The sequence below is a fragment of the Heterocephalus glaber genome, unplaced genomic scaffold (assembly GCF_053883595.1).
Source record: "Heterocephalus glaber isolate CG9 unplaced genomic scaffold, H.glaber_assembly_v1.0 deba00001498, whole genome shotgun sequence".
In the NCBI taxonomy this organism is placed as follows: Eukaryota; Metazoa; Chordata; class Mammalia; order Rodentia; family Bathyergidae; genus Heterocephalus; species Heterocephalus glaber.
The window spans coordinates 1,965,606-1,989,902 of NW_028258321.1; the positions used below are offsets into that span (position 1 = coordinate 1,965,606).

The 24,297-nt window shown below is 43.5% G+C and overlaps 1 protein-coding gene across 6 annotated transcripts in view; it reads left to right on the forward strand.

Annotated features, from left to right (window-relative positions):
* Positions 1-9,782: 9,782 nt before the first annotated feature.
* Sorcs1 (sortilin related VPS10 domain containing receptor 1) overlaps positions 9,783-24,297 on the forward strand; it is a 470,258-nt gene continuing 455,743 nt past the window's right edge. For 5 of the 6 annotated variants that reach the window (XM_087185724.1, XM_013066085.3, XM_021245562.2 and 2 more), the window contains exon 1: positions 9,816-10,331. In XM_087185724.1, coding sequence (XP_087041850.1) covers positions 9,891-10,331 — 441 coding nt within the window. In that variant the 5' untranslated portion in view covers positions 9,816-9,890. Of the gene's footprint in view, positions 10,332-24,297 lie in introns of all 6 variants that reach the window. The other variant, XM_021245560.2, reaches the window with a different exon arrangement.

Consider the following 24,297-nt stretch of genomic DNA (forward strand, 5'->3'; position numbering starts at 1 on the left):
TCTTTGTAGTTCCTCTTAAATTTCAGGATCTTTGTCTTTGTGTAAAAATAATGCCTTTGGGGTATTGTGTAGAATGGAGGAAGAGAAAGGTGATTTGAAAGTGGAAAGCATAGTATTAGAGAAGAGGAAGGGAATAGGGAGATAAGGGAGAGAAATTTTTACACGTATGAGCCCATTGTCCTTCATAATTAAAATGAGCTTATAAAAAAGTTCACTGAAACTATAGATTGTTTTAGTTTGTGTACACATGGTAACAATGTTTACGTCTCTTAATCCACGAACATGGACTCCCCCATTTATATCTGTGCTTTCTTTCATTGAGTTTTTTTCAGTGTACGTGTCTTTCACCTCCTTGATTAATACTTATTCCTAAGTATTTTATTCTTTTCATGCTATTATAAATGGGATTATTTTCCAGATTTCTTTTTCAAATAGTTCACTGTTAGTGCAAGAAGGAATTTTAAAAGTAGTAAGAGAAAAAGGCACATGATTGATGAGGGGGAAACAGATTTCACCACAGAAAGCACAGAAGTCAGAGAAAGTATCACAAAACCATGAATAAATCCAATGGACATTCCTCTTCCTTTTGCCTTTTCTAAATTGGGATTGAAACATATTGCTAAAATTAATACAAAAAGTCTAAATAGATTGATATATGCTAAATAAATTCTGTTTGTAAATAAAATTTCTCATAAACTCCAAACCAACATCATTTCATTATTTCCTTCAAGCAAATAAGATATAATGATAATCTTATGTAAAGTCCTTCATAATATGAAGGAGAAGAACCCCTTATAAAGTTGTTTTCTGAAGCCTTGATTTCAAAATCTGGCAAGGACACTGCACAAAAGAAAAATAAAGGCAAGATGTGATTTTATTGCAAAAGTTGCTGACAAAATATAGCAGATAAAACTCACAAGTATAATAGAATAATAGATTTTAAGTGTAATTTATTCTAGAAATGCAGTTATCTTATATAATCAATTGTAAGAGAAAAAAGGAGGAAAATAAGTGATTATGTAATCAGATACAGAAAAGACATAAAATAAAATTCAAAACTTTCTCACCTACTTAATAAGTGAGCAAATTAAGAAATACTTAATATGATGTTATTTTCCAAAAAATTCTCAGAAACTGACATATTTCATATTGAAATAATAAAACCTTTTCCCCAATTTTGTGAACCCACTACCACCAGATAAGGTTTTACATTGCTACTAATTCTATTCAACATCATATTTGTCTTCTTAGACAAAATATAAGCAATCAATCAATCAATAGTTGGAAATAAAAGGAAAAATAGAAGTTTAAGTTACAAATGGGGCCATTGGGTACTCAAACATCCTAAAATAACTGCAAAAATTATTAGAATAAATGAATACAATTAAATAGTGCCTATAAGCAAAATAAATGTGACAATTGTGTTTTATATAGTAGCAAAAACTGAAAATTAACACAAAAAAATAATGGTCACAAAGAAGTCAAACACATTCTCACGTATCTAGGAATAAATTTGATAAAAAATGTGCAGGATTTTTTTTCATTGAAAAGTAATGAATATTACTGAGAGAATGTAAAGATCTAAATAAATGTAGAAAATGAATATATTCATAGTTCGGAAGATATCATATTTTAGATATTAATTTTCCCTGATTGATCTATACGTATATTGTATATCCACTTTTTTTTCATTGAGTTTATGGGTACATTTTAGGTATATTATACAGTTACATTCATCATTGGGAACTTGTCCCTTTACATGATGCATCTTGGTGCTTATTTTTTCCTCATTCCCCTGTCCTCCCTTCACCTCCTCCACCCCTCCCTATTTACAAAGACTTTGTTTCTGTTTTTTCCTTTTCTCATATTTTTTCCTTTCCTTTCTTTCCTTTCCCCTACCCTTCCCACTTCTCCAACCCCTTTAGACTTTTTCTTCCTTTATTATTATCATTTATTATTATACATTATCAATTATACATCTTAATCCTTATTTACAGCTTCAGTTTCTCACATCAGAGAAGCTATTTGGGATTTACACATGTGTGTCCTATTTATTTCACTTAAGAGTATGGCCCTGAGGTGCATCCATTATATCCAATTTTTAAAAGTGCAGCAGTTTTTAAAAATTGACAAGATGATTCTAAACAACTTAGAAAAACTAAATATGAAACTTCACATTAGATTTCAAGATTTATTGTGATGCTGCCATAATTAAGAAGTGTTTCATTAGCACACTGAACTCCTGATCAATTCAGGAAAATAGAAAATTCAGATTTACAAGAAACACACCACTGCCATACGGTGAGCAAAGGATGGTTTTTATAATTAGCTTTGCTGTGTGAGCTGATATCCCATATGATACAGTATGAGCCTTCAACTTCATGCTTTTTTTTGTAAACAAAAAGTTATTCAGGTGTACTACAGGTATAATTATAGATAAAAGACTACAGCTTCTACTCAGAAGAACACATTTGTGTACATAGTATAGGAAATATTTCTTAAAACAGAAAATAAAAATCCTTAGCCATAAGAAAGGTTTGAAATCACTGAAAGTTGTTTTATATAACGTTAAGGACATACTCTTTTTGGCTTTCATTTTATATATTTAAAGTGAATGACAACACGCATTGATTTCCTTCTACATAGTTCAATGAGTATCATAGTCAAGTAAATTAACATACCCATTATCTGTGTGTGAAAAGCACCTAAAATATACTCTTAGGAAATTTCAGAATACAATGTTAGTAAGTACAGTCCTTATAAGTACAGCCCTCTTGTACTTTAGATCTCCAGACTTTTTATTCTAAATAACTTTGTACTGTTTGACCTACATCTCCCCGCTTAACACTTCTATACTACCAGACACAAGAATATAAATTGATTCCATTTAAATAAGTTCCAGAAGTGGTACACTTAAACCACGGTTATAGAAATCAGAATACACATTTTTTTTTAAGTGACAGGTGTACATTAGAGTTACTGACCAGCAAGGTACCCACTGGGAGGCTGGAGGACATTTCTGTCTTCATTTTAGTGTGTGTATAAATCACTGAGCAAATATACTACTGAGATTTTGAAATCTTCACGAGTGTGGGTTAAAATTCAGTGTAATTTTAAAATTATAAAAGCATTGTTAATGTTACTGGGCAGGGTTCTCTGAAATAGGCTCAAGTTAATGACAATGGGTTGAAAATATGAGCATTTTCAGCTGATGGTGGTGGGCCTTAAATTGCCTTATCCATTGTTTCAGCATTTCTCTTATGTGTCAATTTAGCTCCCTTTAACAAGGTGGTGTCTATGATTCGTCCAGTGCTGAATATCTAGTCATATTAAGATGTGTTATCAAATACGTGTGAACATTAGCTTGGCCATTCACTCATTCAACAAATGCTGAAAGTCTTCTTTATAATGGCATTCGGTTATAAACTGATACTATGAGACAGGTGTACTGCATGAGCTCTAATCTACGGGAGTTTAGAGTCTATTCAAGGAGATAGATGAGGGAGACTGATGATTAGAATAATGGAAATATATTGAAATAAACACCAAGAGCCAAAAAAAGATAGAAAAGAGATAATGCTTGCCTACTTGGCACTGCATAAATAAATACAGTACCAAAAAAATTACAAGATGATCTTGTGTGACTAAATGCCAAATGTTCCCTCATATCATGTTCCAATCTAGGAGAGGATGTTTTTAGCACATGTCAGGTAGGGACCAAGAGTTAAGTTATAAAGAAGAGGTGGTAGTCACCAGAAGGGCATGAATTCAGGGTTAAATCCATAGTCAGAAAATATCGAGGAAATAAAAATAGGTAATGGAACTCTAAGTTGGTAAGGAAACCAAAATCCAGAAATGTCAGAGCCTTGGTCTAGCGGGTGGATAAATGGAATAAAAGATTTTGACCCGGGACCTCTGTGAAGTCTAGCATTTGGCTAGCAGGCACAGCTGCCTAACAAAGAACCAGTTGCCCTTTTAGATGGAGGCGCATTAGACTACCTCTGGTGGACCACAGCTGATTTTAGAACAGATGGAGACTTCTGCCAACAATACGACTCATATGTACACACGTGGTGACACCAGCCAAGCAGGTGAATGTAGCTGAGCACATCCTATTAACAGTTCCCATGGCAAAAAGCCACGATCTATATCCATGCATTTATCTAAACTTACTCATGTCTTCAGGGTGCTTTACTGCGCCCCAGGATAAATTGCATGTGTTTATTGTATGACGTATTAAGTGAGAGATTCGCAGGGACACACAAGGCAAGCTGACATGAAGAAGCGATATAACTTCCATTTTACCCATTAGACCACAGAGATTTTGAAAGTCACGTGATAATGAGCAGCTAGTGAGTATCATCCGTGAAACTTAACCGTGTGCTTTTTACTTGAAGTTTGGTTTTTTAAGCCCTACACTGTAGTGACCAAGCGTCAGAGGTGACCAACACGATCAGCTTTATGCCTTTGATCACGACTCTCCCTTCCTCCTGGGTACACCTCTGCATCACTACCAGAGATTCACGTGCTGTTAGGGATAAGTAGACCAAAGGGCTGGAGTCCATCTGTGCTTCTGACAAGAATGGATAAGACAACGTGGTATTTGCACACAGTGGAGTACTACTCTGCCACAAGGAAGAAAAACTTGAGTAACTTGTAGGGAAATGGATGCCCTTGGGGCCATAATGTTAAGTAAAATAAATCAGACAGACAAGCCCAAATATCACATGGTTTCTCTTACATGAGAAACAAAAATTATAAACAAAGAGCAGAATAATAGATAATATGAAGTAGGGAGATGAATCTTTCTCAAATGGGAATGGAGATCAAGACATGGAGGAGGGAGGGCAGACAGGGGATGAAAAAAGGAATTGAGATGTGTTACGTATATGCACCAACTCCACATGAGGAAGGTACACAATGAACCACAAACTTGTAATAACAAAGAGAAAAGAAAAGAAACAGAACTGTGAAGCAGCACATAATAGGTGTTTTTCTGGCTGGGCTGCTTATCACCAGGTACACCTGTGTTCCGAGTGAGACCTTGCAGAAATCTCGTTCATCAGTGACTACTGTGTATTATAGTGTAGGGTTCTGCTGGAATATTAAGCCTCACTCATCTTTGTATCCATTCTTTGAAAACAGACACAAATAACCCAGAAATTCTTCTTGTGAGTTAGAAGCTTTCTGGTATCCCATCAATGGTCCTTAAACAATTTTTCATTAGCTTCCTGTTTCGTTTTCATTCTCTCTTGTCAATAGTCCTAAAAAAGCAAAAAGAAGTGCAGCTTCAACTTTATACATCTGAGTTTATTTATTGTTATTTTTGCTTTTATAGTAGTTGTTCTCAAGGAAATGTTATGAAGTTGGCTTTGTGATTTACTACATCAAAGCCTTTTTATGTTGGACTTATATCTAGAAGACGACAGGAGAGAGAAATCATAAAAGTTAATTTGTACAGTTTTTAGGTCATTTTATGATGATAAAGAAGTTCTGTCAATGAATTCCAAGATTTTGTTTTAAAGATATATTTTTAAGCCTAATAACAGCAGCTCTAAATAAATTTCCTTAGTCATAGTGTACATTTTTGTCTATTTCATAGAAAGTATGTTTTTAAATGGGAAAATATATGCATATCTGAGCACAAAGTGACAGTGAGATTATTTCATGCTTTTTTCTAGTTCATTATACCAATCATCATTTGAAACCAGAAGTAATTGTGTAAGCAATGGACAATAGCCAAATAAAAATAATGTGGAGTTGTAATTCATTTTTATATAATTTGGAGTCAGAATAAGACTAAATGAGGGGAAAGAGTATAACAAAACTCTGTCCTTGTTTTGTATCTAACTCTGTGACCTTGGATAAATGTCTTTTGGTTCTGTAAGATGCAGGCAAAAACTGCCCCCTACCTATCTTTTAGAGCTGCTGCAAGATTTATTAAACGAGAAGGAAGAAAAAAGAAAAAAAAAGAGCAAAAGAAAAATAAGTTAAGAGGTCTGGGGAGTAGAAGTCACATAAATGCAAGACACTATTCTTATCTGCAAAGATATACAAAGTTGAATTAAATTTATAACATCCTCCAGAGTCAAGTAGATAATCTTACCCCTAATTTTCAGATAGGGGGGCAAAGTCCTTCTGCTAAAACTAGTCAGATTGGGTTTACGATAAGAGACACAGCGACTGGATTCAGACCCATGCCAGTGTTTGTTGATACCTGAAAGTATTTTCAAGGGCAGTTTTCAAAGTCTAACGATCCCCTTGGCAGACAATGAGAATAAGCTGAACATTACTCTCCCCAGTTCATGAAAATTGATCTGAAATGCAAGACACCTTGTCTCAGTGGTAGCCAAGGGAAGCCAAGCATTGTGAGGGCTATTTCAATACATTGTTCTAATGAGGAGGAATGCAATGTGGCTTAGGCAAGCTGCAGCCAAGCTGTCAGAAGTGGAGAAACCTCAGAAAAGGAAAAGCAGCAGAGTCAGTTTAAGAGCTCACCTGTACCTCCTGCAGGAAGATTATGAGGACAGCGAAGTCCCTCTCTCCTTTACATTACTGCCCCGCATGTACCAAAGTAAGGCAAGCAGAAACTCTAAGGATGTACATCTGAAGTGACAGTTTCAAAGAAGTGGAGTCAGACTAGAGAAGTACAGATGAGAGTGGGCATCCCAGGCAAGTGGGGCTGCATGGATTTGGAGAAAAGCTAGGCACACTGCAGGGAAGGGTGCCCAACATGGCTGGAGCGCCTGGGCAATCAGAGAGGCTGCCACCATATGTTAGGAAAGACAGGCCCTGGGAGACCATGCTAAGGAGTGGGATTGAGTCTGTTTGCAATGGCGAATTGGTGAAGAGTATCAAGCCCTGATCTGAAATTGTATGTTTTACATTTTTGAAAGATTCTTTTGCTTCTTTTTACAGTAAGAGGCCCAAGTTTTTTGATTATGCAGATTAATCAGTGTATGGCTCCAAAATGTTCGAATTCTTTTTGTCTCTTTCTCTCCTTCATTCTGTCTCTAACACTCGACATTCAAATACATACATATATATGTTTATATTTATATATAATTGTATGTGCATCAGTAGTCAAATATTAGCAGGCTCAATTTTAATTTTCTGATTAAAATTAAATATATTGAGTTTTATTATTTTTCCCCACAAAAATGGATCAACTGTAGTCTCTTTGAGTTCTTGTACTCCGTGTTGGAGATGACTATTGGAGAGAAAGATGAAACAGAGCAGTTGTGGAGTCAGGAACAGCATGAAAGAGGCTTGTGTGCCAGTCTGCATGAGAACTGAGGGTAATGCAGACACAGGGCGGCACATTTTTCATATGTATACGGAAGAAACTCCGTGCAAGAGTTATTAATGAATTATGTCTGCTGGCCTCGAAAACAAATATAGTCCTAATAAATGATTCACTCTCCTTAGCTTGGGTTGCTTATACATTGCCAGAATGATAATGTCTTGAAGTTGACATTCTACTAAGCCTAGCCTAGTACTTGCTATCTTCCAAAAAAGGAAAACAGCTTAGAGAATTACTGGTACTTTCCCTTTGTACTTGTTGACAAAATGTTAATGGGGAGCAGAGCTACAATAAATAAAATGAATACACAGGCACCCACAGTATTACTTCACAATTACTCAGCCAATTTCATCCACATTTACGTAACTTTTTTTCTAACATGAGTAATTAAAATCTGGCATTGAACATATTGTCTCCCTTTCTGATCTCCCAGCGAATGTACTGCAAATGCATCCATTCTAACAGGTGAATTCAGAAAGATGGTAGATTCATACTCTGGGAAAGAGAAATCTACTCATACCAAATTTCTTCAGGAAAAGTTTCATTTTGAAACTAAATCTGAATTTTGGTGCAGCGATAATACAGGACAAACAATGTGAATCTGTGAATTTCTTCTTTTCCATTTTGGTTTTTCCAGTCCTGTTTTTGGATGGGAAGTTATTTGGGTTCCAGTTCTTTAATCTGCTTTTCCTTCCTTGGAGGAATTCCCACACACGTATCCAGACTGGAAAGGTTAGCAGGGCATAAAAAGAACGCATTAAGCAAATGATCCGCAGAGCTCGGAATATCTTTCTGAGGAGAGGAAAATGACCGCCCTGGGTTTGACAAAGAGCATTTGCAATTTTGGGAAGGCCCAGGCTGTGGCTCTCTTCTCCTCTGCGTGGAGTCCAGAGTCTGCCAAATGGCTCCTGTTTCCGGAGGAGGAGCCAGGGTGGTGCAGCAAAGGCACTTTGGGAAGGACAGTCCCCCTGTGCCTTGAATGACAGCAGGACGCTCTTTGACCCTCTAGGTGCTCAAGCCTTTCCTCTGTGCATTTGCACCTTTTTTACCCTGGCCCTAAAAACAACAATTCTAACAGTTCTCCCATAACTCCTCGCTGGATTGGATTGGTAGCATACCAGTTTCTTGTGGGCAGCATTAGAAAGGGTTTGACTAGCTGAGGAGTAATTACCACCCTGTCTCACTTTCACAAACCCAGAATTCATATTTGTCAGTAAAGCTACAATTCTAAGTGTTACAATGAACAAAAACCTTCATGAGAATCAAATGTAGCACTGTTTTGTTTTTCCTTTATTCAGTGATAATATAATGGCTGAAGAGTTTAATTACCACGTGCTTAAGAATGTTATTAGATACGCGAAAATTGAGAAGAAATTTGAAGGCATCTCCAGCCTTAGCAGCAAACTATTTGCAAAAAGGTTTGGATTTTGAGAAAGTCTTTGTAATTTTCAAAGCCTATTCGCCTACTATAAATCTGGACTTCTGAGTAGGAACGGGAAAGCTGAGGTGAGTTGACGCTATAACCACACAATCACAGAACTGTAGGAGTGGAAGGGATTTTTAAAGGTCACCTGAAGCAACCACTTAATTGTCCAGTGTAGGAAGCTGCGAGATTGTGCCTCCTCTGGGTCTCACAGCAAGCCATCTAGGAGCATCCCCGCGCAGGCCTGGGAACGCTGGTGCTCAGGCTGGCGTCAGCAGCCACCTGCTGGGCACCAGGGACCTGGGGAAATGCACCTGCCTCCTCCCCGGTGCCTACTTGGTACTCGGGTGTGGAGGAGTCTCAGGATGCATATTTATGGGATTAATGACTGCAGAGTTCCTGCCATGTGTAGTGTGATGCCAAGGGCTGAGGTCAGTGGCCAACAAAATAAACAGGTCACTTCCAAGTTGTTCACTTTGCTCTTCCTGTCTTCAGTCTGCTCTCTCTCTCTCTCTCTCCCTCCCTCCCTCCCTCCCTCCCTCCCTCTCTCCCTCTCCCTCTCTCCCTCTCTCCCTGTCTCTCTCTGCCAGGTATGTTCCTCTGTAAAGCTCTGGCACCCCGGGCTTAGGGAGGTGTTCTCCAATGTGACAGCACGCAGGGACACTGGGCTCAGCGCAGCGTGCAGTTTCGAAGGCGAGACAAGGAATGTGAGCGTGATCGTTCAGGGGAAATCCCCACGAGCACACACACTGTTAATTACACCGCTGGGCTGCTGCTGCTGTGTCCACTCTCCCGGGCCGGGCGCCCAGGCTGTGTTCGCGGAGGTGGACTCGCGAGCGCCCTAGCACGCAGGAGGGAAAGCGCCAGGCGGGGCGGCCGTGCCCCGCTCCGGACCGGGCCGAGGCTGAGCGGAGGGGCGGGCGGCCGAGCTGCTCCAGGGGCCGGGCTCGGCTGCCCCTTCCTCGCGCGCGCCCCGGCGCCCCGCCCGCCCGCTCGCCCCGCGTCGCCCGTGACTTCAGCGCGGCTCCTCCCCGCGTGGCGGCGCCTCGCTCGCTCTGGACCGCGCTCCGCCTCCGCCTCCGCCTCCCTCCACCGCGGCCCAACTTGCATGGAGTTGGGGTCCTGAGGAGCGCCCCGCCTCGCCACGAGCCTCTCCGCGCCGCGATGGGAAAAGTTGGCGCCAGCAGCGGCCCGGCCGGCTGGGGCGCACTGCTGGCCGCGGGGCTGCTGCTCCTGAACGCCGCCAGCTCCGCGCCGCCCCCTGGCCCGGCCCCGCGCCCTGTCCTGGCCGTGGCCCCCGGGCACCGCGCGCTGGCCCTGGAGCGGGCCTGGGGCTCGGGGGCGGCGGCGGGGCCCGGGCGTTCTGGCCGGAGCAGACGGAGCGGGTCGGACGCGGAGGAGGCCGGCGGCGGCGGGGGCGCGGGCGGGAGCCCCGGGGCCGCGCGCAAGGACGGGGCAGCCGAGCCCGGGGCCGGGCAGTCGGACCCGCGCGGGGCGCCCCGCTTCCGGACGGAGGAGCTGAGGCTGAGCAGCACCACTTTCGCGCTGGCCGGGGACTCCGCGCACAACCAAGCCATGGTGCACTGGTCCGGGCACAACAGCAGCGTGAGTAGCGCGGGCCGGGAGGGGCCTGGCGGGCAGCGGGGATGCGCGCGCCGAAGCCCGCGCCCTCGGAGCGGAGCGCAGGTGCCTCACGGGCCGCCGCCCCGCCCCGGCCGGCGACACCCCTCCCCCTCCCGTCCTGTCCCGTCCCGGGCCAGCTAGGGGCGCGGCGGCAGAGCCCTCGCCCGCTCGCGCTCGGTGTGTAGGACCCAAGACCCGCACGCGAGGAGCGCAGGTACCCCGGGTGGAGGGGCCAGAACCGATTTCCGGGCCGCCGACATCCCCAGGAGCGGGACTCCCTCCGTCCCTGACTTCTGGAGCCGCTCCCGCGCTGGGCAGACCCGGTCCGTGGGCTTCCTGCTTACGCCCTGCGGAGCTCCTCGCCCTTCTTCCTGGCGAGGGAGGAGGGCTGCGGACGGGGACTCGATTCACCCCGCTGTGCGCCCTGGGCGGAGGTGGCGGGGGGCGCCGTCCGCAGCCCCAGCAAGGGTGAGGTCAGATGCGGCCGCACCGCAACCAGTTCCTGTCCCCATTGCCTGGCCAGGGCCGGGAAGGGGCGCAGCATCCCCTGGGAAGGCAGGAAAGCTCTGCTGGGCTCCAGGAGGGGTTTCCGGGGGCCCCGTGTGCGAGGCCAGGATCATGTCAGAGGAGGTGCTGATTTTCCTAAAAGCTGCCTGTCTGGGATCTGGGGGCGGAATTCCCGTTTAAGCGGAGCTTAGAAACTTCCATAAGCTGCAGTGTCAGAGAACAAGCTTGGATGGTGATAGCCAAGGCCGATTTTAAAGTGTGGAAACTTCTGCAGGCTGCCGTTAACCAAACAAGAAGAACACAAAAATCAGAGATTTATAGAATGGCAAAAATCCAAATTGCAGCTCCAGTCAGGTGATGCAGCCGGTGGTGTTTGTAATGTGCACAGCCTCTGCAGCCTGGTGGCTCTCAGAACGTGTTGCGCTGTGCTGTAACTGCCAGAAACCTTCGCGGAGAAGTAGCTGTAGCCTCCCTGAGTTTTGCTCCTCGTCAGCTTTTTAATGTGAACGATTTAAAATACAGTCTGCGATCAGGGAGTCCTTGTACATATGATATTGTGTACGGATGTCCCAGTCCTGAGAGTACCAGGAGGGTTTTCCCTGCAGAGCAGTCTTCCGGACAGGCTGCGGATTACAGCCCTGTGGTTCTCAGGGATGATTTCATTAAATAATGCAAGCTGAAATTCTTTTCCTTCAAGCTCTGGACAGCCTTCCCCTCATCCCTTACCTTGACTAGCATGTCTTTCATACCATCCCCACTAAAATTAATGCTGTAATCTGAACTTGTATCTTCATAAACTGATTGAATAACTTTCATGCTGCTTTAAGTAATTAACTCATAGCTCTGGCCTTAAAGAGACGTTTTAATCACACTGAACGTGTTAGAACTTGTTATATTAAGAAGTTAAAAACAACTTTGGACTGAAGATATTTCTGGCTTTTAATGTAATTCAAGCTGTAAAATATCACTTACCCATTAGACCTGTACTTTAGTTCATCTGTGGAAGGATCTTGGAAAGAGCGAGAAAAGAAGAATTCATTTTTGGCAAAATTTAACCTCCATTTAAGAAATGGCGCCAAGCACTGCCAGCCTTTTTATTTTTTTTATAAATATTGCTTATGAGTGCAGTCGGGCTTATTAGGGTCAGGGCTTAGAACACTCCAGAAGATCTGAGATAGGAAATAATGAAGGTGGGGAGTGTGAAGGGCTTGAATGCAAGATCGTGTTCAAGAATGAGAGGAGATTTTTGCTCCCTGAAGTCTCTCATTCCAAAGGGAATCACACTTCCTTGTGTCCCTGCCTTACTCAGGCCGTGCAACTTTTTTTCTTTATTCATGCGTACATGCAGAGAGCAGAGAAGGTGACATCTTCGGCATCTAGGTCTTCCAGTTCTGCTTATGTAGAGCAGATTCTTAGGAGACGCAAGCTTTCAGTATTTATTAAAGGGAAGGAATTCTGCAAGAAACTTCCTTGGCAAATTCATGGACATGTAACAGAGTGGAGACCTGAAGTTTGATTTTGCTCATTCGCGTTCTGAACGTGGCAAACGGATGTGCCTCCTCTTCACTAAAGTGGGGGCAATGCCTGAGCCCTTGTCAGTTTAATTACAGAGAGTTACGCCAGGATGGACCTGAGAGGACCCTGCCAGTCTGAGGTCCCGGACACCTATTTGGAATTCTCCATGCTCTCCTACTAACCTAAACCAGAGGGTGAATTTGGGGTCCCCTCTTTTCCAACTCAGATGTGCTGCCTCCTAAATCCATCCTTCAGTCCATTCAGGGACCTGAGTAACACACATCCTCTAAACCTGCCTCACCTTGAGCTAAAAATCTGTGCTAGGTAGAGGAGCCTCTGATTACAATATCACCTGCCTTCTAGGTGCAAATGCCTGGTAATTATAGGCTGCCTGTCAGGTTGCTGAGGGATTTGGATTGCTCACACACCTCCTTCCGTCTCTTTCTGCCCCCTCAGCTGTTGGCTGGGTGCGGCTGTGTAAAGACATGACTATTTGCCTCAGCCGTGGGCGTGACAAGTGATCCTCTGTACCCAGTCTCCTAGCTTGAAGGAAACTGTTTCAGGAGTTGGTGGGACTCCTGGGGGGATCTTCTGGCATGAAAGGTGCTGGCTATGAATCACTTGTCATGAGCTTGGTGTTATAAGCAAGAACATATTGTTCCTACCCTACTCATCCCAGGCATGCTGTGCCCTGATCTAAATTTATATGGCAATCCTTACAGTGCTGAAAATCTACTTGGCTATATATGTGTGCATGGTGGTGTATGTGTGTGTTCCCCATTTCTGAGGAGTTTCAAGGGGCCACACTCATTGATCTTTAGGAGATCCTTGATAGGTCATAAGTAGGTGACATGTGTTCATCTCTTTTCGCATTTTTTATGCTAGTTTAATTTGATGACTTGAAGTTGCCCCTTTGCCTCTTTCTCCCTCGCAGTAGTGTTAAGAGATTTGTTTGCAGAAACTTTTACTTGTGTTTTGCTATCATGAGATCTTTCATGCTGCGTTTATAACAGAGCAGCTTCATATGGTTGGTTTTTATCTGCTTCCTTGCCTTTGTTTGTTCCAGGGCTGGATGTTCACCATCTAACCTTGGGGAATAAACTGAGTCCCATGTAGGGCCAGGTAGAGGCCTTCCGGTCATCATTTGACTTAGTTACACATACATCATGGCAGGCGTTCTTGTGACATTCCAAGGACCAGGAAGCCGAGTCCAGAAGGCTAAAAGGGCCACCATGAGGAGGTCAGGGGCAGAGCCGAGAGGAGCACCTGTGGTCACCGGACTCTGCAGCGCCGCTGGGTTTGCCTGGGGCACATCCGGTAGGACAGAAAACTCAGACCTTCTGGAATCTGAGTGGTAAATAAATGCATTTTGAGTTGATTTCTGATGATGAGGGGGCCCTCCTCTTCTGTGGAAGCTCGGTCTCCATGAAGAAGAGCTAGGGCTTTGCCATGTCCGGGCTTCTGGCGCTTTGCCTTGGGTAGTGGTGTGGTCCTTACCTCTCCAGCCACCTCCTCCTGGCTGCTGAGACCGGGAGTCTGCACGTGGGGCTCCGTGAGGGCAGGTGGGGCCATGCCTGCCTGTCTTCAGGAATGCTTTACCTGCCTTTTCTTGTGTAGTGGCACATCTTGTCCTACAGACATACAGTGCATACACACTTCATTTGGGTATATATTTTGTCCCACCCTTTTTCTTTATAAATAAAGTGATAAATGATTTTAGCTTTTTCTAGAAAGCTCACATAGTTCCTTCTCTGATTGGTATTTTGTGCTTTTAATGAATGGTAATCTGATGTGGCGCAAAAGGCAGTAGTGTTAAAGTCAAACAGATTTGAATTTGAATCGTATTTCTCGTACTTAGCAGCCTGTCATCTTGACCAAGAAAATAAAATTCTCTGATCCTCAGTCCCCTCATACAAAATATGGACATATATGTTGACTTTAGATTTTTTTTTTTTGGTACTGCGGATCGAACTTGGGACCTTGTGCTTTCAAGGCAGGCGGCAGAACCACTGAGCTAAATCTCTGGGCCCTAGATTTTTTTTAACCTGAAGATTTGACACCGTGTATACAAAGTACCCTGTACATAGTAAGTGCTCAATAAATGCTGCTAGGTCCCCCCCCCCCCGCATTTGGCAAGGAAAAAGTTCTCTGCTAGGATTTGAGAATTTTGAGTTATGGTTCTGGATATAGAAAAATTAGGTATTTAGTCATGTCTTTTTGAAATTCTGTGAAATGATGCTGATGGGCTTGAATACCACTGCACACCCCTACAGGTTAAAATTAAGACTGTATTCAACCCTCAGGCACTGTGTACCTACCACAGGTAAGTCCTGCGTAAGGGAGGGTCCCATGCAGCGGTCATAGGGTGACCTACATCTTTGACCTACATAAAAGGAAGAAAACCTTTTATTCCAGACATGTCTTCCTTTTCACACAGTTCCCATGAAGGCCTCTTTATGGGAAATCAAGAACCTCGAGACCAAGCGCCAAGCACACTCATTCCAATGTGAGGACAAAGATTTGCAGCAGAAAACAGTTTATTAGTTTGACTATACTGCGTCTTTATGTCATGGAACATGCTGCCTTGGACCAGAGTGTGTGTGTGTGAAATTATAAAATCTGAGACATTAAGTGGGATTTTCTAGAGAAGTGACAGGAGAGTTGACTCTGTAAGCTACACCCACATCCTTTAAAGTCCTAAAAGAAAAGACCTAGGCTGGGCTGCAGAACAGTTGTAATAATTGAATTTACTTAACAGAAAAATAATTGCCACATATAACCAGTGGTTTCCATGCGCGACCAGTGTGGTCAGAACTGCCGCACATACTTACCAAATGCCTGGCACCTGCTGGTCCCTAGTAGAGGGATATTTGTGGGGTGGCACACAAAGATGAAATAATCCCCACTGTTGAAGTGCCTTTCGCCTTGTGCCCAGAGTCGTCCTAAGAGATAGCAGGAGGTCTGTGTTCCCCAAAGGCAAATGTGCTCCAGGGGTTCAGATGGCCTGGGCCACTCCGGGCAGGGGTGGTCTCCAAACTTCATGGCAGAGCTGGTGCTTCCATAGAACCTGGATAATAGAGAAAATGTTAAATCCCAATTGGAGATTATCATATGGGTGGGTTGAATGAATAATGGTTAAGAGAAACACATTACTATCTAGGTGCAGCAAATTAGCCTCCTTTAATTAAAGACTATATTTAATCTTATAAATAGCTTCAGAATTGTCATTTAAGCCAAAAGTACACATATCAGTCTTGTAGTAAGTTTGGGTATATTCCAGGCCCACTAAGGAAATAAAAACCCTATGTGGTCCTTGAAAAACATGGCTGTTTTTATTTGGACATTAAATCGCAGCTGAAGTCATCACTGTTTTATTTTCCCTTGACATTTTCCACATAAAATTTTCACAAAAGAACTCTCTTGTGTTTAAGCTCCTGGTCAGGAGCATCGCTGGCCAGCCCACCTGGAGAACAAATTAATTTGGTTCTCTGTCACCTTATGTTAAGCCACTCAGTGTTTGTGAAATAATTGTCTTGTCTTTGTGTATGTCTCAATTCTGTCCTTTCTCTTTGGCTAGAGAATTTGGAAAGTGCATCTATTTCTCCCTGGTAGATGCCAGCCTGCAGTGGCAGGCCAGGGGCAGAGGGGAGCTGTGGAGGGGCAGAGGTGGGCCAGGTTCTCCGGAAGCACACTCTGCCCAGATCCAATTGATGTTCTAATCAGAGGGTTGACAAGAAACAAAGGTAGAAGCTTCTCTGAAAGGTTTATAGTGAAAAAACAGAAGTCTTTTCTAAAATGTAGGTGGGAAAAAAGTGGATGTGAATGCTGTGTAGGAAATTCCACATGAACTTTTACCTGCTTACAGAAGAGATTGTGTCTTAGTAGAACACAATTTCTGTAGTACTTGTGGATGTTGTTACACCACTTTAACTCAGCTATAGTCTTTTATTCTTTTTGCAAAATGCTTCAGTTTTCAAAGATTGGAACATTACTTCCGTGACTTCATCTTTGAGATAGGAAAGACAGACAAAGCCTGCATTTCTCAGGAAAGGAAGCCAGGGTATGGCTGCTGTGCAGGTCAGTGAGAGGGCGGAGAAGGTTGGAGACCAGATGTTTGCTCGCCCTGCGTGACTGATGCTCAGTTAATGCGCTGGCCATGCACAGGAGCTAGAACACAGCTGCACCCAGGCACGGGGCCCATACACCCATCTCCTGGGGTTTGCCGTTGTGTGGAGACCTGTGGGTGTTGGCCATGCCACCCCAAAGCTTAGGTTCAGCTACTCAGGTGATTTCTCCTGGGCTCCAGATCAAGCGGCTACATCAGAAGTCATGCTTTTGGTATTGCTTAAACTTTAAAAAGTGATCTGAAAGACAGACAATGGGACTTCCTGGAAGAGAGGCTCCCAGCAGTGACCTGGTGACCATATTTATTCTGTGGCCAGTGGAATTCCGAGATGAGATTACTTGTGACTGGTTTTATGCAGTAAGGGGTTGGAGGGAAATAGGAGCATTGGTACACCTTCCTCTCTAATTTCTTATGTGGGTGAAGTCTAGTTAAAAATAATATTAAAAGTGGGCTCAGTCCAGGGAACCTAGAGTGTCACGTTCCAGAACAGCAGTAAAGGGAAGGAGTGCTGATGGATACGAATGGGTTTTCTTGCTCAAAAATCAAAGCGAGGGCCGGAGATTTAGCTCAGTGGTGCCACTGCGTGCCTCACAAGCGCAAGGTCGTGAGTTCGATCCCTGGTACCAAAAAAAATCAAAGCCAGTCCCCAGCGACTACCTTTTCTTTCTCTCTTCTAACCTTTGGAGGAAGGGAGCAAAGGAGAGTTTGCTGGAGACCAGGAACAGCTGTCTCTCTACACCTGAGATGCAGTGCTGGTCACAGAGGGCGGCCTTAATGGGAACATAAAGACCTGTGATGTCATGAGCAGCTTTCCTGGCAGGGTGATCTGCAGCATCGCCACATCACTTCACTCAGTCTTCATCACCCTTTTGCAAAACAAGTATCATTATCCTCACTCTAAATTTGTGGACATTCAGGCTTAGAGAATTTGCAGGAAGTTGCCTAGCTAGAAAGAAACCTCACGGGGAATTTATTTTTGCCCTTCCTGGCTGCAAAACTCTGGCACATGCATTCTCCTTGCTCATGCTGGCTCTTTGTCGGGACTTATTTTTGAGTTTCTTTAATGAGAACTCACGGGTCAGGGAAGTGAGGGGGAGAGGAAACTCCTGGCATGAGTGGCACATTTGGGGGCTCTCCTTTTGCATCACCCCATTCGGAGGGGACTGATCTGAGACATTTACTTGGACGTAAGCTGCTCCTGCTCCCAGATGCAGTGGCCCTGGGCTTAGGGATGTGCACCCTCTCGTTATCCTGGGGGATGTGTGGGATGTGCTGTTGGGTTTCTCCCTGCCGGCTAATGACCTCAGAGTGACAGTGTGCAGGACTTGAATTCTTTTTAAAGCAAGTGCTAATAAGATGGTATTAGCAGTCCACCAGCTAATCATGTTGTGCCCTGGAGCCAAAGGATTGATGCCTTTAGTCATCTTCCCTTAAGCAGAGTAGCAGAGGCTATAGAGAAACAGAATCATGGGACATCAGTCTTTCTGCTCCAGGGCTGAGTGAAAGGTGTGGGGTTGGTGTCAGAGGTGAAAGGCCTTCCCCTTACCTCAGCAGTTCCCACTGAGCACTCTTGAGCTGCATCATTAAAGGGAGAAGGCTATTTTAGGTGTGTCCCACATCCTGGTTGAGAAAGCCATCAGCAGCCCTCCTTGTCCACATTTACATTCTTCCATTGAAGTGACGCAGAGCCCCTTACCTGGCACCCGGCAGCGCTTCCCAGAGCCCTGTCCTCCTGAGACTCACTTCGGAATTCCCTGATGGGAAGCAGGGCCCAGGAATCTGTATGTGTTTCTAGCTCCCTACAAGATTCTTCGGATCACTCAAGTTTAAAAGTCGTTTCTTTAAGATCTGAGTGAACTTTAGGGTCCACGAATGCCTGCCATTTTCTGCACAGTTTCAGTTTTGTGTTAATATGCATTGTTTTCCCCACGTAGGGCTGAGGCCGATAGCTTTCATTAGCTGCTCCATGGAAACTCTGATGTGCAATCCTGAAGACCCAGCTCTGGGCTCTGCAGAACATAGGGGACAGCACATGGTCCCCAGGTGACATTTCTGTCCTCTATGGTGTCCTAGGAAGTCATTATTCCTGTCTGTCCATACAACTGGGGGATAAGGTTCCTCACATGATGAAGAGTACGTGATTCAAAGTATGGCACACCACTTGGTGTTTGGTTTGACTTCCTACCTGAGTTGTCTACCAGCAATTAGCTTTGTAGCTCTGAGCCTTAGTTTTCTCTCAGAAAAATGAGAATAATAACTGAACACTTTTTATATCACTCCTTGATGGTTAAAAAACATTGTGGATATAAAATGCTCAACACAATCTTTATGATAATTAACAGACTTATGAAATAAATCAGTGAATCTGATGCTGGTAAAAATTATTTTTTTAAAAAGGAGTGAAGAAGAAGAAAGGAAAGAATTGAGATGTGCTATATACATGTACCAGTTCCCCACAATGAATGTAATTGTTATGCACTCCAAAAGTGTACTAATAAAAATTTAAAAAAATTAAAAGAAATGTTTATAGAGTAGACTCTGATGTATATCAGTGAATAAAGATTTAATATTGTTGCTGTTGTTATTATCATCATCAATATTTTAGTAGTAGTTCTAATATTAATATGCTCCAGACTTCCCTATTAAAAGACATTTGTAATACATTGCTCATGTTACCACTTCTGTTTCTGCATTCATCTTCATTCACTCCAGTTTTGTTATTTTGTAATGAGAGCCTGACACTGTCCTTATCTCTATATCTCTGTCAACATATACAGCTCTTTCTACAAAATACTTGCTTGCTAAATATTTACTGTTGAGTTTGCTTTTGTTGAGAAGAAGGTGCACTTTTCATGTAATACCAACAATCCGTGACCTTGCACAAATGTGTTGTAGAATCCCGAGGCCATTAAAAGTTCATACAAGTACATATTTTGGATACCAGCAAGGTGAAGAAAAATAATTACTACACAGTACAACTCGAGGCCCATGAAGTCAGGGATTTTTTGCCTGTTTTTCATATGTGTGTCTCTCTCTCTCTCTCTCTCTCTCTCTCTCTCTCTCTCTCTCTCTATATATATATATATGTTCATTCCAAGTCCCTAGCAGAATACCTGGACAAGGTAAGGCTCAATACTTTTTCCAACTTTCATATGCTGTAAAATAAGTACATTTTAATAAAAAATACAAATAGCATATATGGCTCCAAATGTTTGTGATTATTGTGCATGTTGGGATTGAAGAAATCTATATTGTCAATAAACGTATAGCTTATATTACTTGAGTTATTTGAAAAGTTATTTGAACATGAAAAAGAAATAAGACAATCAAGTTTGTGAACGTGGCCTCATTAGGCCTGAACTCCAAGGACCTATCCCTGGGTACAGTGCTCCCATTCACAGTGCCCTCCTGGCCTCTGCCCCCAGTGGTGGGAGAGAGGACAGTGCCGGGGCACAGCGTGGAGGACATCACCAGGTGTCCTGCCTGGATGAGCAGCAGCCTGGCCACCTGGGCTTTTGTTTATCATCCCTTTTGTTGATTCTCCTGAGAAACACATCTGGGGTTGATTTCACTGAGTTAAGTATTCCAGAAATTCCAGGGACCTGTTTCCTTGTTGCACACCACATATTTCACTTGAAATCTCAGTGTCTGTCCTGGTCTCCATCTCGACCTCATCCTGTGTACGTGAGCACTTACATTGTAAACATGCAGCTGTGCATTTGTGTATAGCCAACCAACATGAGTCCCAAAATGAGAGACTCTAAAAAGCGAAGCGTTAGATATTGTTTAAGGTCATGTTATGGATTTCTTTTGACTGAGAGTTGAGTGGAAGAACTTCTCCAGAACAGGGAGAGGCGAAAAGAAACAGAGAAGGCAATAAAAACAGAGATAGGGAGGGAGAGGAGGGGAAGGAGAGAGAGAGAGAAAATGTAAATTTTATATATATATATAATGTGTAAAGGTCGGTTAGAGATCAAGCAGACAGTAGAAGCAGTCTGAGAAGGAGGAGGCAAAAGGAAAGATCAGAGACAGACACAGAGAGACCATGGCAAAGAAAGATGGATCGAGAGAGATACAGATGGAGTTGTGATGGGGCGGGCATGTAACCACGCTGAGGAAACCACAGAGTAAGAGATGACAGACAGAGAGGAAAGGCGTCAGTGCGTAGAAAGGACCTGTAACATTCAGATCATACAAAGTGCAGAGTGTCTGGGTCCTAAGCAGCTCACACCCTCCCTCCTTTGCAGAGTTTCTCTGGCCTTTTGCTTTCCAGGATTTTGTACCCAGCCATGCTGAGAGTTTAGCAGGCGCAGCCACTGGTGCACGATTGGTGGATTTGAGAGCCCTGTATGTGGTGAGCTGGGGTGACACAAAGCCGTGCATAGAGGGTTCATGCATTAAGCCGCTTCAGAGTGATTTTCTTTTGGAAAGTGAGACTGATGGGCTAATGGTGGAAAGACAACTTTTAACCTTTCCTTTTACAGTAGTCAGTGCTGTTTTCAGTTTTTAACATAGGCTTGCATTTCTTTAGTAATAATACTAAAGCACGTTTTAAGTGGCTGCTTTGTCAGTGTTGTGCTGAGAGCTGGAAATACAAAGAGGAATAAGACATGATCTTTAACCTGCAGGGTGCATACCCCGGGGAGAGCAGATGTTCACGTAAACACATGCATTGCGATATCGAGCGACGAGTGCGCAATAGTGGTAATTGGGTTTTGTGCAAAGTGCCATGGGAGCAGAGAGGCGTAGGGGACAACTACTTTTGCCTGAAAGTGGAAGGGCAGGATGGAAAGGGAAGTGGCGTTCAAGCTGGGGCTTTATACGGCATTAGGAATTCTGCAGACAGAAGAGGGCTGGGTAGGAAAAGAGGCTGCACGAGCCTGCTTTGGGCTCTCTGTGTCTTGGGTTGGCTTTGTCTGAGCTGGCCGCATGGTCAGAAAGCTGTCACCATGCTGGGACTCACGTTCTTCACCACCTCAGGGGCCCCTATTTGGGACCAGGGCCAGCAGGCCTTTAAATGATCAGATTAGACTTCCCATTTTATAATTTTCTCTTAAGTTATTCGCCTCAAACTAGATAAAAAGAATGACTTTCCCCGAGAGAAATTGTTCCCTGAAAGCCTACATGCATACAGACAATTGCGCCTGCATATGTCCGTGTGCACACACATAGTGCCATCTGAGCATTGCTCTCTGTTGTCCTCACAGTAAAATTTGGTTAGCTAAACAGTAATGGCATTTCCCCTCATTATTCTATGTATTTCTGCTACTAAATAATTAAAGGTGGTGTTTATGTCATTTTCTCGGACCTGCTTCCTAAACCAATATGGAGGAGACAGTGTATCAGAACAAGTTGGTCCATACTTACTCAGGGTCAACACTTATTTTTGGAGTGTCACTTTTTAAAGCAGTCAGACCAGGTGATAGGGTGTTCCACATCAGTGATGTCTGTGCTAATTAGTTAGGCCTGGCACATAGGAGACAACATAGATAAGTTAAATGGATAAGAAATTCCCAGAATGCCAGTGGAGCTTTTAATTGATTGACCTTTTTTTTTTCACTTCTACCTTCTAAATAAATGAAGAAGCAGAGAAAGGAGAGCTAATAAAGAGAGGCATGACCAGACGCCGAGGAAGCATATTCTCTCAAGGCAGGCTCGCCAGCCCATGACAAGTTGGCTGCCTCTGTGACCTCGAATTCTAGCCTTTCCATTTCACATAACTCCGAGACAGACCGCTGTGAGATGATGCTATAAGGTCCAGAAATGTCTGGGGTTGTTCTGACTTAGAAATTATTTGCGTAACACTTTCTGCTATTATGATAAAGAATCAACTCAGGAGCTTCCTCATTGTAAGGCACATGGCTGGGGAATGAGCTTTCAAGCTGATGTGAAATGTGTCCTGAGATACCTAAATGACTATCCCCAAAGAGTAGGAGTGAGCTCCTCCCAAGTTACTTAAGCCTTGGTTTAATTTCCAGGACGGGTCTCTCCTCGTTACTCATTTAATTTAGATTAAAATCTCAGGGAAAGGAAAAGGAGAAAACTCATCAACTTTACAAGCACCCTAGTACCTCTTAACCTAAATGCAGGTTTCAGGAATATCTGTAATGAATATATAGGGAAAGAAAGTAATTTATTTTTCTGTGGAAGGTGGGATTTGAGGTAGTTTAAAGCAAAATTCAGCAAATTATAGCCCATGGGACAACTCTGTCCCTCCATCTGTTTTCATACAGCTCACAAGCTAAGAGTGGTGTCTGCATTTCTAAATGGCTGGGAAAATCAAAACAAGAGTGATATTTTGTGCAGATGAAAATTATTTGATATAAATTACTATCAGAACACAGCTGTGCCCATTCATTTACATACTGTGTATGGCTGCTTTTGTGCCACAACAACAAAGTTGAGCGGTTGTGACAGACACTCTGTACAGCCCATTAGCCTAAAATATTTATTCCCTGACACTTCACAGGAAAAGTTTGTCAGCCCTGACTGAGGGGATCGGAGAGAATGTGGGCAGCGAGAGACAAAGAAGACCCCGTGGTTGGCATTTGCATGCCAGCTTGACAGTGATCCTCTGACCTCAGCTTTCTTCCCTAAAAGGCGTGCACACTCCCAGCCCTTGCAAATCCCCAGTCACAAAGTGTGCCATTCATTCCCTGTTCCTGTGCTTTTGCTCCTGCTGCTTCTTCTGCCTGCAAACTTCTTCTGCATGTTAAATCCCTTTCATTCTTTAACTCCTCATTTGGGTATCACCTCCATTCTGGTAAATTTTCCAGTAGTCCCAGGAAGAATAAATGACTGAGATCTGCTCTTATGTGCCAGGTCTCTCTCTCTGTGGCTCCTTCCAAGCACGAAGCAGTCTTGTGGTTTCTGTTCCAGTTACTGCCGAGCTCCCTGAGGGCAAGACCCCATCTCATCATTGTCAGATGTCTGTTCACGGCACATAGGAGGTGCTTCATAGGCATAGAGTTTTTCAGAACACTGGAACAGAGCAAGATCATTTATTTGTTCCTCATGGTAAAGAAGATAAATGGTCAGTATTGATGTACTTTCAGATGGGCTGCCTATGTATTTTTCACTGTCCTGAATCATAAGGTATAAACTATCTGGGTTGCTGGATCCAAAATTGCTCTGGGAAAGTGGTCCAAATTTATACCAAGAGGAAGAGGAATGGAGTGAGAGAGAAGCCTAGATTCGGACCAAATAAATAAAACTGCCTCAGAAACCACAGCTTCCTTGTAGCAGAAGGGGCCATGTTTCAATGATGCCTCCTGCTACACCTGCCAGGATGAGCTGATGGCAGGTCAGGGCTGGTGTTGCCTGAGGCCTGAGGGAGAAAATAGCTTACATGCTCCTCACTCAAGTATCTAAATTGAGAACCAGCCTCCATGGTACATAGGCAGGGGCAGAATATTTCAGAAGCGATGAAGACATATTGCATTGTGAGATAGGGAGAGAAAATTACATTTATGGTAATGGACTGAACTGAAAACAGGGTGGACAATGAGAAAAGAGATATGGATTAAATCTAAATTTTCTTTCAGGCACATGTGCCTGAAGGGGTAGATTGGGAGTTGCTGGCTAATCCAGCTATTACAGAGTTTCAGTTAAAGATGGGGAAGACTGCTAATTGTTGAGGCTCAGGCAATAGTTCCATAAAATCATAACCAACTTATTGGGTGTTTACTACAGAGCAGGCACAATTTGAGGTGATACCGTATCAGCAACCAAAGGATTGATTCCCTAGAATTTTTTATTGTTCCTTAGAAATGAGTCCTGTGAACTGTACTGTTCTTAGCA